The following is a 12,600-nucleotide window of genomic DNA, read 5'->3' as shown; positions in this document are numbered from 1 at the left end:
GCCTGACATTCCTTCTCTCCGTGCTGCCCACTGAGCTCAAAATTTGGCCTTTTGGCAACTCATCAATACCAGGAGGGTATCTGACCGTAACAAAAATGCTGATTTTGTCCTCGTGATGCTACAAAAAGAATGGGGAAGAAGTCGATTTGACTCCTGTTTGCAAACTTAACTGCGTACCGTCGTCTTCCTCTCCTCCATTTAAGTTTCAAACAGGTCCCAGAGATCGCAAGGCAAGAGTGTTAAGGCAGCATAAAGAAACGCGGTATTTCATTCACACCTCTTGATTCCCTTAAAAAGGTATTTCTAAGGCATCAAAAGGGGGGCCTGTGGTTTGCGCTTGCCTTTTCTGAGAAAGGCAGTCGGTGGATGTAAAAAAAACCAGATGCTCAAGGACAGACGGAAGCCACGCAGCCCCGGAAAATGGAGAGGAACAGAGAGATCCAGCGAGTTTTCCCAGGTGCGGGTTCCTCACCATCGCTCTTTCTGGTACCCCTCTGTTTGTACAATATCGCCAGGGTGCTCCGATATGCGGGCCCCGTTGATGTCACTGAGCTTGTTGTCTGGAAGATCCTCGGGTTTCGTGCAAAGTTGCAGCGCTCTGGAGATGAAGACGTCCAAGTCAAACTCGGCGTCCGTCTCGCTGTTCACCTCGGCGGGTTCTTGGTGAGGAGAAGACGGCAGGCTTCGTTCTTGAATTTCCGGAAGAGGACTGGGACACTCGAGACCCACCTGCGTGCTCTTCACCCACTGAGCAATTTCCAGAAAGAGGTTGGATGGTTCTTCTTCCAATGATAGCTCGGCTGCTGGGGCTATGGTGGCTCTTTTCCAGTGAGATAAATCTAAAATCAACTTGGGCTCTGAGTAATGATGGGGTTTATTGTCTCTCCACAGCAATTTGTCCAAGTAAGAAGGTGACCCCACTTTGTAATCGCACGATTTCCCACAGTCGGCATCAAATACTCGGTCCATGGATGAGTGAGAGAGCTCCAAGAACCTCTCTGAGCTGCTCTGCGAGTATTTCCGTGGATCAACTTGTGCTTCTTCGGCGATAGATTCCGACCCTGCCCGGGGATCTCGCTGAACCTCGTCCATGTCGTGGTATTTATCGTGTCTCCATTCCAAATCAGAGGAGAGGCTGACGTGATACCTGTGAAAGACATATATGCAGGTGACAGCTTTCTTTAAAACAAAGTGTGTCGCTGCTGCTATTTTTACCTTTTTTCTTGCTAACGCGCCGCTTACCCACAGATCTTGAAGTTCTTGCTGATATTAGAGACCTTCTTGTGGCGCATCAAGAAACCGAAAAGCCAAGAGATAACTGGGACTGGCCTAGTAACTGGGGTAATCATCTAAGATATGAAAGACTTTGATCTGCTCTAAACTTCCCGTATGACTTCCAGGAAACCATTTAAAAGTCAACATGACAAAGGATTTTTTTTAAAGACCCCAGATCTGGGGCTTCCACACTTTGAAAAGTGATTATAAATATAGAGGTCCAAATTAGACCCAGTCCCCTAAAAGCACAAGAATTCTTTTTTAACTTCTAGGGACAGAGGGAAGGACCATCTAGTTACTTAAACTGGTGGAACTCAAACAAAGACAACATAGGCTGCGAATAAAACCAAGAGCAGGAACTGGAACACACATCTGCTCCCTCTGGAAATCGATGACGAAACTCTCATTGGCTTCAGCAAAGTGCCAGCTTGGGTTAGAACTACAACATGGCTTAAAAAAGGGAAAAGGAGGTGTTTTTCGTAGGTTTGAAACACGTGTGACTGAACCCCATCAAGAGGAGGTCAGAGACTCAGCCTAAAGAATTTATGCCAGTGTCTGGTCTCTGGCCCAGCTTTTGGTACCGTACCTGTCCCAGTTTGACATCTGGCTCTGGTTGGCTTCCATCAGTAAAATATCATCAATCTCATCCTCGATCCGGAAGGGATGCTGAGACACCGGTTCGTCCTCAGGGCACGAATACGGACTCATGTAAGGATGCTGCAGCCCCATCTCGGCCGTTAATCGATCCATGGGGTTAAACGTCAGTATTTTCTCCAGAAAATCAATAGCTGCGAAGCAGAGAGAAATAAGATCACTAATTCCTCAAAAGCCACACCAGCTCCCTGTCATCCCATGTAACAAACCACGTCGCAAATCCACGGGTGTCACGTCATCCAGTAAGGCGGAAGAAGCGACTGCGAGAGCATCACATCTCCATTTCTACCCATTCCGGGTCAGAATTCTAAGTTTATACCCCCAAAAACAGGATTTAATTTACGCTCATGGATCCATTCGACAAGTGCAGTGCATTTAGAACAACTGATTTCACATCTTTAGATTTAAAGCGCAATTTTTGGTGCGCCCAACGCTATGAAATTACTTTTCTCGTTAATATTGAAAGACTTCCAAGTGGCCTAAAATTATTTTAGAAAGACGGCAGAGCACGAACTCCTTCTACAAGGATGAAGGAGGAAATTAAGTGCAATTAAGGTGACTAGAATTAAATTTAAATGCAGAGGGTTTGTTGTGATTTCTTTGATGAGTCCTTACGTGGAAAGATCAAATCCTGTCAATTAAAGGTGTTGCTTATTCGGTTGATTCTTGCCAGGTGGAAGAATCCCTCAGAGTTCAGATCATATAAATAGGAACGTGCCTTTCTTCAGTTACAACTTTTCATAGAATCATAGAAACTGCGTATTTTCATAGGATCATTTAAAATATTTCTTTACCTTAAAGGGTTGGACTAGCTCATCCTTGAGGTCCCTTCCAACCCGGGATTCTAACTTTTGTGTTGTACCTTCCAAAATATCTCCCTTAAAGACCTAATTGTGGGAACGGGACGCTTCCTTTAGGTGGAAAAAAAGTCAGCAGAGAAGGGTTGGGCCATACCTATGGCCTCAGCACTTAAACATTAACCAACATCCAATTGTCTCCCACGAGATGATTTCATCACTTGGACTAATTAAGTAGGAAGAGATCGATCGCTTCGTAAGGTCGCCCACTGACTGCAGAAAAGAAGGATGGCGAAACGATATATTCCGAGCAAGCAAGAAAATGTCCATGAATTATGTAAGGGACGCAGGTGACCTTTCTTCCCCGAGTAACGCCGGGGAATAAATCCGTTCTCGCTTGCTGGAGGTTGACTCAGTCCCTGGGGATCGCGTTGCCAAGCGGACGTCTTGTAACGAAGAGTTACGCTGGCCGAAGCAAGCCAGGCTCAGTTTCGACATCTTCCCAAAAGCAGGTGGCCAGGTCTACCAGTCCGGTTTAAGCTTTGGAAGAAGCTCGGGAGAGCTGACGTGTCCTAGTCCATGCTGCTCGGATCTCACTGCCTCCAAAGCTGCTCCGAGCCCAAAAGCCCACGGTTTGGAGCCTCCTCGCAACAACACGCCGCTGATTTAGATCTTTTAAAAAAGCTTGAGCCAAAGGAGGGAAGCGGCTCAAGTGGTAATTGAGCGTCGCGAGGCTGCGACAGCCCAGTGTGAGCTACGTTCAAGCCTTGGGGCACTTGGACACTTGTAGCCAAGAGGGCCAGTGGGATCCTGGGGTGCATTTAGAAAAGTGCATCCAGCAGGTCTAGGGAGGTTCTGCCTTGGTGAGACCACCCCTGGAATACTGCGTCCAGTTTTGGGCTCCCCAATTCAAGGGAGACAGGGACCTACTGGAAAGAGTCCAAGGGAGAGATAAGAAGATGATGAAGGGACTTGAACATCTCTCCTGTGAAGAGAGACTGAGAGACCTGGGGCTGTTCAGCCTTGAAAGGAGACGGCTGAGAGGGGATTTATTAACGTAGAGAAATATCTGAGGGGTGGGGGGTCAAGGGGAAGAGGACAATCTCTTCTCAGTGGTGCCCAACAATAGAACAAGGTTTAAGTTAGAACATGGGAAGTTCCACCTCAACATGAGGAGAAACTTCTTCCCTGTGCGGGTGCCGGAGCCCTGGCCCAGGCTGCCCAGGGAGGGTGTGGAGTCTCCTGCTCTGGAGACTTTCCAACCCACCTGGACACGTTCCTGTGGGGCTGCCCTGGGTGATCCTGCTCTGGCAGAGGGGTTGGACTGGGTGATCTCTAGAGGTCCCTTCGAACCCCCAACATTCTGTGATTCTATGATTCTGCCTATAGCAACCGTTTCATGGAGCTCAGATATTAGTGAAGTCAAAGACTTTATTTCCTTGTGCCATACGTTCAGGTGAAAAGAAAAATGAACAGGGCTCGAAAACAACTGCTGGGCTGAGCTCTCACAGCTCAAGAAGAGACATAGCAAGGCAGGGACACATCTTGGAAGCACCTGGACCAGTCTCACACGACTATTTCACCCTTATTTCTGTATGTGCTACCTGCAAGAAAAGCTACTGCAGCCCACACCTTCCTCGGTGGGACAGAGACAGCGGTGGGGACGTGAGCTGCAGGTGGGACCATGCCCTATAACTGCTCTCCAGATTTCTGAATCCCGTTTGCTTGGTCACAAAGGTCAATATCTGTGACCTACAAGGGAAACAGGTTTAAAAAACCATAATGGAGCTGAGGGAAGTCCCAGGTGAAGGACACACCAAAGCCAGCAGATACCTTCGCTGTCCACTTCGGGGAGCAGCTTGCGCAGCGGCTTCCTCACTTCCCAAGTGCTGTTGATGAACGTGGGCATCACTTTGAGAAGCTCCTCTTTGTCCTCCTCATGGATAACGGGGATCGTCTCCAGGATGAGCTGCATCTGTTCCAGCTCGTGACCCCCTAAATGGAGAGAAAACAGGCAGTGAGACGAGACTTTGAAGTTAAATCTTGGTGGGTGGCATTTTCAGTCACCCCCCAAAGTCCCCGGATCTCCCGCTTCCACCCGTGCTGGGTGGGACTCCCAGCTGGGCCACCTCATTTGAAGGGTGAAACAATTAAATGAGACGATTTGCCCTCCTGGCACATCGCCCTAAGGCCATCAGGCCAAGCAGAAGCTGCACGCAAATGAAATCGTGGAGATAGGAGCTATTATCCTACATCGGACTCCATCCTTCGTGACGGGACAAGATGAACGTTGGCTCGAACAGCCTCAAAACCGACGACTCTCTGACCGCTGGCTGCTGGGCACCAAGTCAAGGCTCGGATTGCTAAAAGCAACCGTATATTTTTAATCCTTTTCCTTCAGGACGTATTCATCCGCGCATCCCGAAGCCCTCGCTCGGGACGGGCTCCTCGTCAGCGAGACAAGAGAAGCGGCAGCGCCGTGCGGAGCGGAGCCAACCGCCTCGTTAACGAACGTTAATCCCATTCTTTGCCGTGCGATTGGATGTGACCAAGAGAGCTCCACAGCTGATTTCCAGCTTCTTAACGCACACAGAGAAGAAGCTGGGCAGAAATCCCAAGCTGACGTATTGATTTTCCATCTGCCAGCAACACCACTTATAAATATTCGGTCGTTAGAGGCAAGACGAACTCTTAAGACAACGAGCGGGCTGGGACAAGACAAATCAAGGGGGGATTTTTAGGGCTTTGCCGTCCAAGTCACGGATTTCAGGCCGCTTCACTGGCAAGCAGCGCCCAACTGATCCAGGGCAAGAGGATTGAACCTCATTTAGGGCACAGCCCTTCCGATTAGGCCACGGGGAAGGTGGAGAGGCCACAGGGAACGTGGAGAGGCCACAGGGAAGGTGGAGAGGCCAGCTCATGGATGGTGGAGATCATCGTTGTCATGCCCCCAGGCAACCCAGACCCTTTGAAGGTCCCAGCCTAGAGCTTCTGGTGGATCTGCAGGAGTTTTCCAGAATCAAATCCATGGAGCTGACCCCAAACACACCTGTCCTGGGCAAGGGGAGGTCCAAACGTCGAGGTTGGGAAAGGGGCTCCATCCGTCATAGCCTCGTCACTCCAACAAGGTTTGGTTCGGTGCAGTCGTGGCCACTTTTATCCCCAAAAAAGCAGGGATGAACTTCGACAACCCCAAAGCAACAGTGACATTAGCACAGCTGGTCACCCCTCCATCCACTCAGAATAAAGCCTCAGAAGAAGACAGAGCAATAGAAAAAGCAAAAAAACCCAAAATACAGAAGGACACCCTCCCAGTAGCGATGCCAGGCAAATTAATTCATCTCCCTACAGAAAAATTAATTGTAGGTCATCTCGAGGTTCACAGAACGGCTCCAGGAGAAACCGAAGACGACCATCAAGAACCAAACACTTTGTATCAGTCGGGCTAATTGCCAAACTGTGATCAAAATGACGGGGTGTTCAAAATCACAAAGGCTTCCGAGGGTTGTTCTCCGCACCCCGCAGCCCAAAGGCACCGTGGAAAAAGGAAAACCTCTGGGAGCAAGCTCTGATCTCAAGGAAAAAGCCATCGAACCACCTCCTAGCCCTCAGTCACGGGTGCTTTTCTTCTTCTCTTTTCTCTTGCTTCCACCAGCAAAGCTTTCCAGGGTGCTTTAGCAGTGGAAAAGTCACTGGAGGGAGCTGTAGCTGCTCGATTTAGGGATGTTCTTCCCCGTTTTCCACGACGGGGAGCTCGCTGAAGGTCTGCGAACCAGACTTTAGCCGTGCTTTGCCTCAGCCAAATTTCTTGTGCGCTCACGAGGGCGAAGGGGCTGCGGTCCCTCCCTACTGGCTTGCGTAGGAGAAGGAAAGCAGCGAGTGACATTTATTCCTAATAAGCGATCGCCTTGATTTAACTGCATAACCGATAAGGCTCCCGAGATAATCCTACCGACTTACGCCAGGCGCTCCCTTTAAATTGTGCCGCCGATGCAGAACTCAAAAAGCAATTTATCCCCCGTAACGCAATTACCGGAGGCTTGGAACTTTCCGGGAAACTGTTATTTCCTACGTGAAATGGGACATCACAGGCAACCTGCCCCACTACCAGGCTACCACCCCGGCTTTTTTTTATTTACTGGGATAGAAGGAGGCCGGGAAGACAGGGCACGAGGCCAGGAATTTCCTGTAACAACTCTACAGGCTATTTTTAAAGCAACCCGAAAGGAATATGTATTCTGAGCTTCGGTTTTGCTCTCCACCCAGTAACTAAGTATCCTTGGCCATCATCTGGGGGTTTATTAAGCGATCGCATGGGGCTGGAAAGCAGAGGAGCAGGGATGCTCACAGTGCTTGCTCGTGATTTGGCAAATCCCATCTCCTGATCTCTAACCTGCTGCGGACTCTCAGGAACCCGTAAGGTTCCCCTCTGGGACGTTTCACGGAACAGAACCAATCTCACTTGGAGTCGTGGGCGCTTCGGCTTGTCCTCCAGACGCTCTTTCTGGAGCAGCAGCGGGAAAAGGAAATATTTCTAAGGCTCAGTCGATCTCAGCTGAAGGCAGCCAGGTAACAGAGGCAAGACAAATCACAGCCTGGAACTCTCTTTGCATCTGCTTTGACCACAAAGGAAGCTTTATGGACCAGCTCGGAGTCCAAAAAGGATTTCCCTGGCTCTCCAGTTACTCGCTCACGTGCAGAATCTCTCAGTGAGCCCAGAAAACGCCCCACATTCGCAGGGATGAGCAGTGCACAGAGTCATCCCTGCTCCTGGAAAGGAAAAGCCAGGTTTGATGCGTAATTTGCAGAGCTGAAGTGCCCGAACTTGAGAATTCTGCGGAGGAACAAAGGCAGTTTGAACAATCTCGTTGATATAACAGACCGACTGCTTAATTTTCAGCTTTCACAAAAGGAATATGGAAGCTGGGAGTGGAGAAGGAGCAAGAAAGCAGCTACAATCAAGCACCAGCTGCGGAGCTCTGCGGCGAACTGCAATCTTTGCAAAGAAAAACGTCCTTCTCCATTATTAATGGGCCTAATTATTTATTGACGTGACTCCGCAAACAGCTGCTTGCGAAACGCGTTAAAACCTCGTCATTCGAAACAGCGACGGGTGAGGGAGAGAAAACCAAGAAGCAACTTCTGTGGAAAACTTGGGCAGGGAGGCAGCTCGTTCAAGACGCACAGAGCCACAGCTTCGCCCTCAAATGAAACATCCCAGCTGAGGAAGCACAGTTTTGCTCCCGACAAGCAGCATTTTTGGAATTATTTTAAAGACCTGCTCCTCATCAGGGCTGAGCTTCAAACGCTGCACTGATAATTAAGCTGGTGCCTCGTTTTGGCGGCGTCTTCTCGCACCGCACCTCTACAACTCCAATACTCGCTTGCAGGAAAAGCCTGAACGTGGCTGAAAAAAGGGCAGCGGCGTTCACACGTCTTCCCTCAAAGAAAAGAAATCACAATTCAAAACCACAGCCCAGAGTATAAACCTCTTGGGACAGAGCCCCACTATCTCCTGTGCTTATAATCCACCCCGTGATATTATTTTTAGCGTGATCCCTCCCAACAAAATGCTCTTGTTTTCTGTTGGGAAGGGAAAGGAAGGGGGAATTCCCTCTTGGGTAGCGAGGAAGGAGGGAAAAAGAAAAAGAAAATAAATAAATTAATCAATGGGAGGCAGAAACCTACCAGCAAAGAGCATCCTTCCCGTCAGCATCTCGGCCAGGATGCAGCCGGCCGCCCACATATCGATGGCTTTGGTGTAGTTGTTGGGTGAGAGGAGGAGGCGCGGCGAGCGGTACCATTTCGTCACTAAGCCTTCGGAAAGGTAACCCTGAAAAAAAAACAAAACGAAACCAAGGCGGAGACGTCATCGACCTCGCGCGGGAGGATCCTGCGGAGAAACCTGCCCGCCACGCTCGTGCCGTGGCTCTGGTGGGTCGTGCTCCCCGAAAACTCCTTTACTACTTGTCGCCACGGTGTAAAAGCATCTTCTGCAAAGGACAGATGGTTTTAGTAGCACAGATTTACAGGTTGTACCTGCAAAAAGTTATTTCAGGTCACTGAGAGGACTCAGATGTATTCTATAAAACCCATTTTGACATTTTGGAAGGTAAGAATGTAATTTAAGCACGCTGATGGGTTTTGCTCGCAACTGAAAGAAATATCCCAGCTCGGTTCCTGCAAAGCCAGCACTTGGGATTCCCAGCTGTTCCCAGTTTGCAATGGTTTGCTCATTCCACCTCTAGTTAACCCTCTATCCGTAGCTCCTCTGCAGCTGGTAACAGCGAGCTAAATCCCCACAGAAAATTTGAGAGACGCTTGGGGCGCGTGCTGGGAACTACGGACGAGCCCCCGGAGCGTCTTGTAATAAAGAGGAAAACGGAGGAACGGGCAGAAAAACAGATTTAGGGAGCCCCAGGATAACATCAGGATAGTCCTAAGAGGTATTTTCTATATTAAATACAACTTGTTCGCGGAACAAGGTGGACCAAAACACAGCAGGAAAAGGCAAAATGAAATGAAATCGTCAAGTTGAATTGCATTTAAATGCTGTGAAACCTTTGGAGAGTATCAATAAGAGCATAAAAACTCAGTCAAAAACTCCATCCTAACCAACACGGCTTCGTAAACTGTTCTCAATTGCGATATAACTGCAGTTCTCCCATCACAAATGATGAAACCAGCTCCATTTATTTTTTTAGTTCTTACTCCCAATTCCTTTTTTTTTTTTTTTACTCTCTACTGCTCATGATATAAAAGGCTGCAGCAAAGATGTCACCTGCTCCTGAGCGGCTTAGACAGCCCCAACACCTACATCTGCTCTGGATAAAAACAGTCTAGATCTTAATTTGTATAAAAACACGTAAGTTCCTGTCCAACTGGAGGAGGCAATGACGGTCCTGGGGACTATCGAGTCCTCTGGAGAAATATCACCACAGATCTGGGAGCTGGGATCACGCACAGGCTACACCTAAACCCAGATTATGCTTTAGCACAAGAATTTCACCAGTTTATGTAGATTTGACCAGACAGAAGGACCACAAGCAGAAGCATATTAATCAGTTCTAATTAAGGTGGAAGATGCGTCTTCGTGGCAATATTCTGCGAAATCTCTTGAAAAAAATCCCAATATAACGGCCTGGGAAAGATGTTGAGTTTGCAGGAACGTTGTTTCACAAAATAAAATCATAAAAGTGTCGTCGCGTGTGGGCACCGGCAACGCGATGAGTGTTCTCATCCGTTTGGGATGCCAGAGCTCACTTATTTCAAGCCCACACGCTTCATCCGACGTCTCACATCCTCATCTCCTTCGAAGACCTCCTCAAGATGACCCACCTGGGAATTTTATTATTATTTCACTGACTGACCTGGAAGCCGTTACGTTCGTGCTGCTCAGCCAGCACAAAACAAAAGGAGGACTTCAAAGGTTTGAAGACGTTCTGGAAGCTATTTATTTTTTCCCTAAAAGGGCTGCTCAGCATGGAATTCCATGCCGGTTTCCGCCACCCTCCTCAACACAGAATTTCTCCCAATTAATTCTGTAATTAATGTTTCGCCATTAGGAACAGAGAAAGAGGATCTGGCAGCCCAGTGCGGGTGCCCCCAGGTACTTTGGTCTCTTCTCACAAGTGACAACCCCCAGAACAAGAGGCTTCCAGTGATGCCAGGGGTGGTTTAGGAAAAAACTTCTACCCTGAAAGGGTCATCAAAGACTGGAACAAGTTGCCCAGGATGGGAGATGATTTTAATTAAACGGTTGCCTGCCACCAGCCACGTAAATAAGACCCGCTATGATTTAGGTCGTCCATGTATTTCTAAATTATGTTAAAAACTGTGCTCAGAAGCTACTGCAGTTGTTTCAACGCTCAGCAGGATTGGCTGGGTTTTAAGAAACATCAGGTCAGAAGAGCTGTAAACTTTCAGCAATTCTTCACGTTAGCAGAACCCTGCTGTCGGTCTAAGATATAAAACATCCCAAGGGTAAAAAAAAAAACACCAAGGGCTCAAGGCGACCTTTCCTCACCGCACGAAAACATGAAGTTACAGGTGGAGCTCTGCTCTGCCTTCGGAGGTTTGGATTTACCAGGTCTTTAGAGGAATTAATTACCCACAGAGCAGGATTTCGGGCAGCTCTGCATTAGCACCTCCTGGTAGAATCAAAATCGGGGCTGGAAGGATCCCTTTTCCCCTCAGCAGCAAGGTGGAAGCTCAGCAGTTGCCGACACGGGTCCTCTCCCTCTCGCCGATGCTTTTTTTTCGAGAGGAGCCCATAAATCTATCTGAGCCCTCGAGGAAAGCCGAGGTTGAAAGAGAAATATGGACTGGAATCGATTTTTCTGAGTCATCCGAGAAAAGCTGGAAATCAAAGGCAGGATTGACCCAAGCCCTCCTGTCGTACCTCTGCCTTCGCACGGCTTTGGCCAACACAGTCCTCCCCGTTATTTAGATCTCGACCTCGGTTGAAAAAATATGACTTATCCCTCTTTCCCCAGGATTAAATGAGTGCAATTCAGAGAGGTTTTAAGAAGCGGGGACAAGGACGAGCAGAGCGGCTGCAGACGAGCCGGGCAGCCTTTCCATGTGCTTGTACTAACAGGGAGAAACGTGTTTTATAAAAACAGCAAAGCAAGAAACGCGGAGCTTAGTCATTTAAGTATAGTGAGCAAACACACGCCTCCCCACAGCCCGTTGCCAGGATGGAATAAAATACCTAAGTATATATTTGATATATAGGAAATAAAGCGATAAAACCACCCGGGTGCTACTTGAACCCTTCCCCATGCCTTGCTTGCTGGTTTACAGCACCGGGATGTGCTTGGCAAAGCTCAACCCTTGGAAAACACATCCTGGATGTTTTATTTTCCTGAGAAAATCAGACACAGCCCGACCAGTTCTCCCCATATCGCGCTCAACACCTCCCGGCAAGCTCTACCGGCGCCGCCTACCTTATGCGAGTAATGCTGATCGACGATCCTGGCCAGGCCGAAGTCGCCGATCTTCAGCACCAGGTCCTCCGTGCTGATGAAAATATTGGCCGGCTTGAGGTCGCGGTGGAGGACGTTGGCCGAGTGGATGTACTTGAGCCCGCGCAGCAGCTGGTACATGAAGAGCTTGGCGTGCTCATCGGCGAGCTTGCCCGGCTCCAGCAGCCGCGCCAGGTCCGTCTCCATGTACTCCTGGACGATGTACACCATGTTGAATTTGAAAAAATCCCCCCGCAGCTTGGCCCCTTTGGGCCCCAACACCTCGTAAACCTTCACGACGTTATCGTGGTCCAGGCGGCGGATGATTTTGATCTCGCGGAACGCGTGCTTCATGCTCCGCGCGTCACCGATGGTGATTTTCTTCACGGCCACTTTGCGACAGCTCTTGCTGTCGAGGGCCGACAGCACCAGCCCGTTGGCCCCAAAGCCCAAAGGGCGAAAATTAATGAAGCGACAGCCCAGGTCGTAGCCGTACATGCTGGCGATGCAGTCGCACTTCTCTGCCATCGCGGGCTCCGTCCTCTTTTGGATTTTTCTTTTCTCCTTTGTCACTTGAAAAGCTGAGAGATTCCAAGGGCTTCCAGATCACAAACGCCGTTTGAAATCAAGCGCCTCATTATAACTTGGGAGGGTCTTGCTCAGAGCTCATCGTTTCGAGACAACACATGGATGCGGTGAAAACAGATGCGAGCACACACACGATTAAAACGTTTTAAAGAAGGGGCAGAAGAGACTTTCCAAGCCGTGTGGGATAAGCACAGCCTGGAGATCTCTAGCAAAAAAATATTCTTCGGCCAGAAAAAAAAGTTTTCCTTGTCTTAAGACGTTGCTGAAGCCTGGGGCTGGCGGCCCAGTTGGGTGCCCGGGCCCGCGTCACCGGCGTCTCA

General features: G+C 49.0%; 1 protein-coding gene across 1 annotated transcript; it reads right to left on the bottom strand.

Moving 5' to 3' along the window:
• Positions 1 to 468: 468 nt before the first annotated feature.
• On the bottom strand, positions 469 to 12,220 carry MAPK4 (mitogen-activated protein kinase 4). Its single transcript, XM_009878568.1, has 5 exons — positions 11,675 to 12,220; positions 8,415 to 8,559; positions 4,560 to 4,721; positions 1,862 to 2,063; positions 469 to 1,147 (listed from the first exon to the last, which is right to left on the bottom strand). Exons 1-5 carry the CDS (start codon positions 12,218 to 12,220, stop codon positions 469 to 471), a joined length of 1,734 nt encoding a protein of 577 aa, XP_009876870.1.
• Positions 12,221 to 12,600: the final 380 nt, after the last annotated feature.

This window comes from Apaloderma vittatum, unplaced genomic scaffold (assembly GCF_000703405.1).
Source record: "Apaloderma vittatum isolate BGI_N311 unplaced genomic scaffold, ASM70340v1 scaffold19511, whole genome shotgun sequence".
NCBI lineage: Eukaryota > Metazoa > Chordata > Aves > Trogoniformes > Trogonidae > Apaloderma > Apaloderma vittatum.
This window is presented reverse-complemented; position numbering and strand designations above follow the sequence as displayed.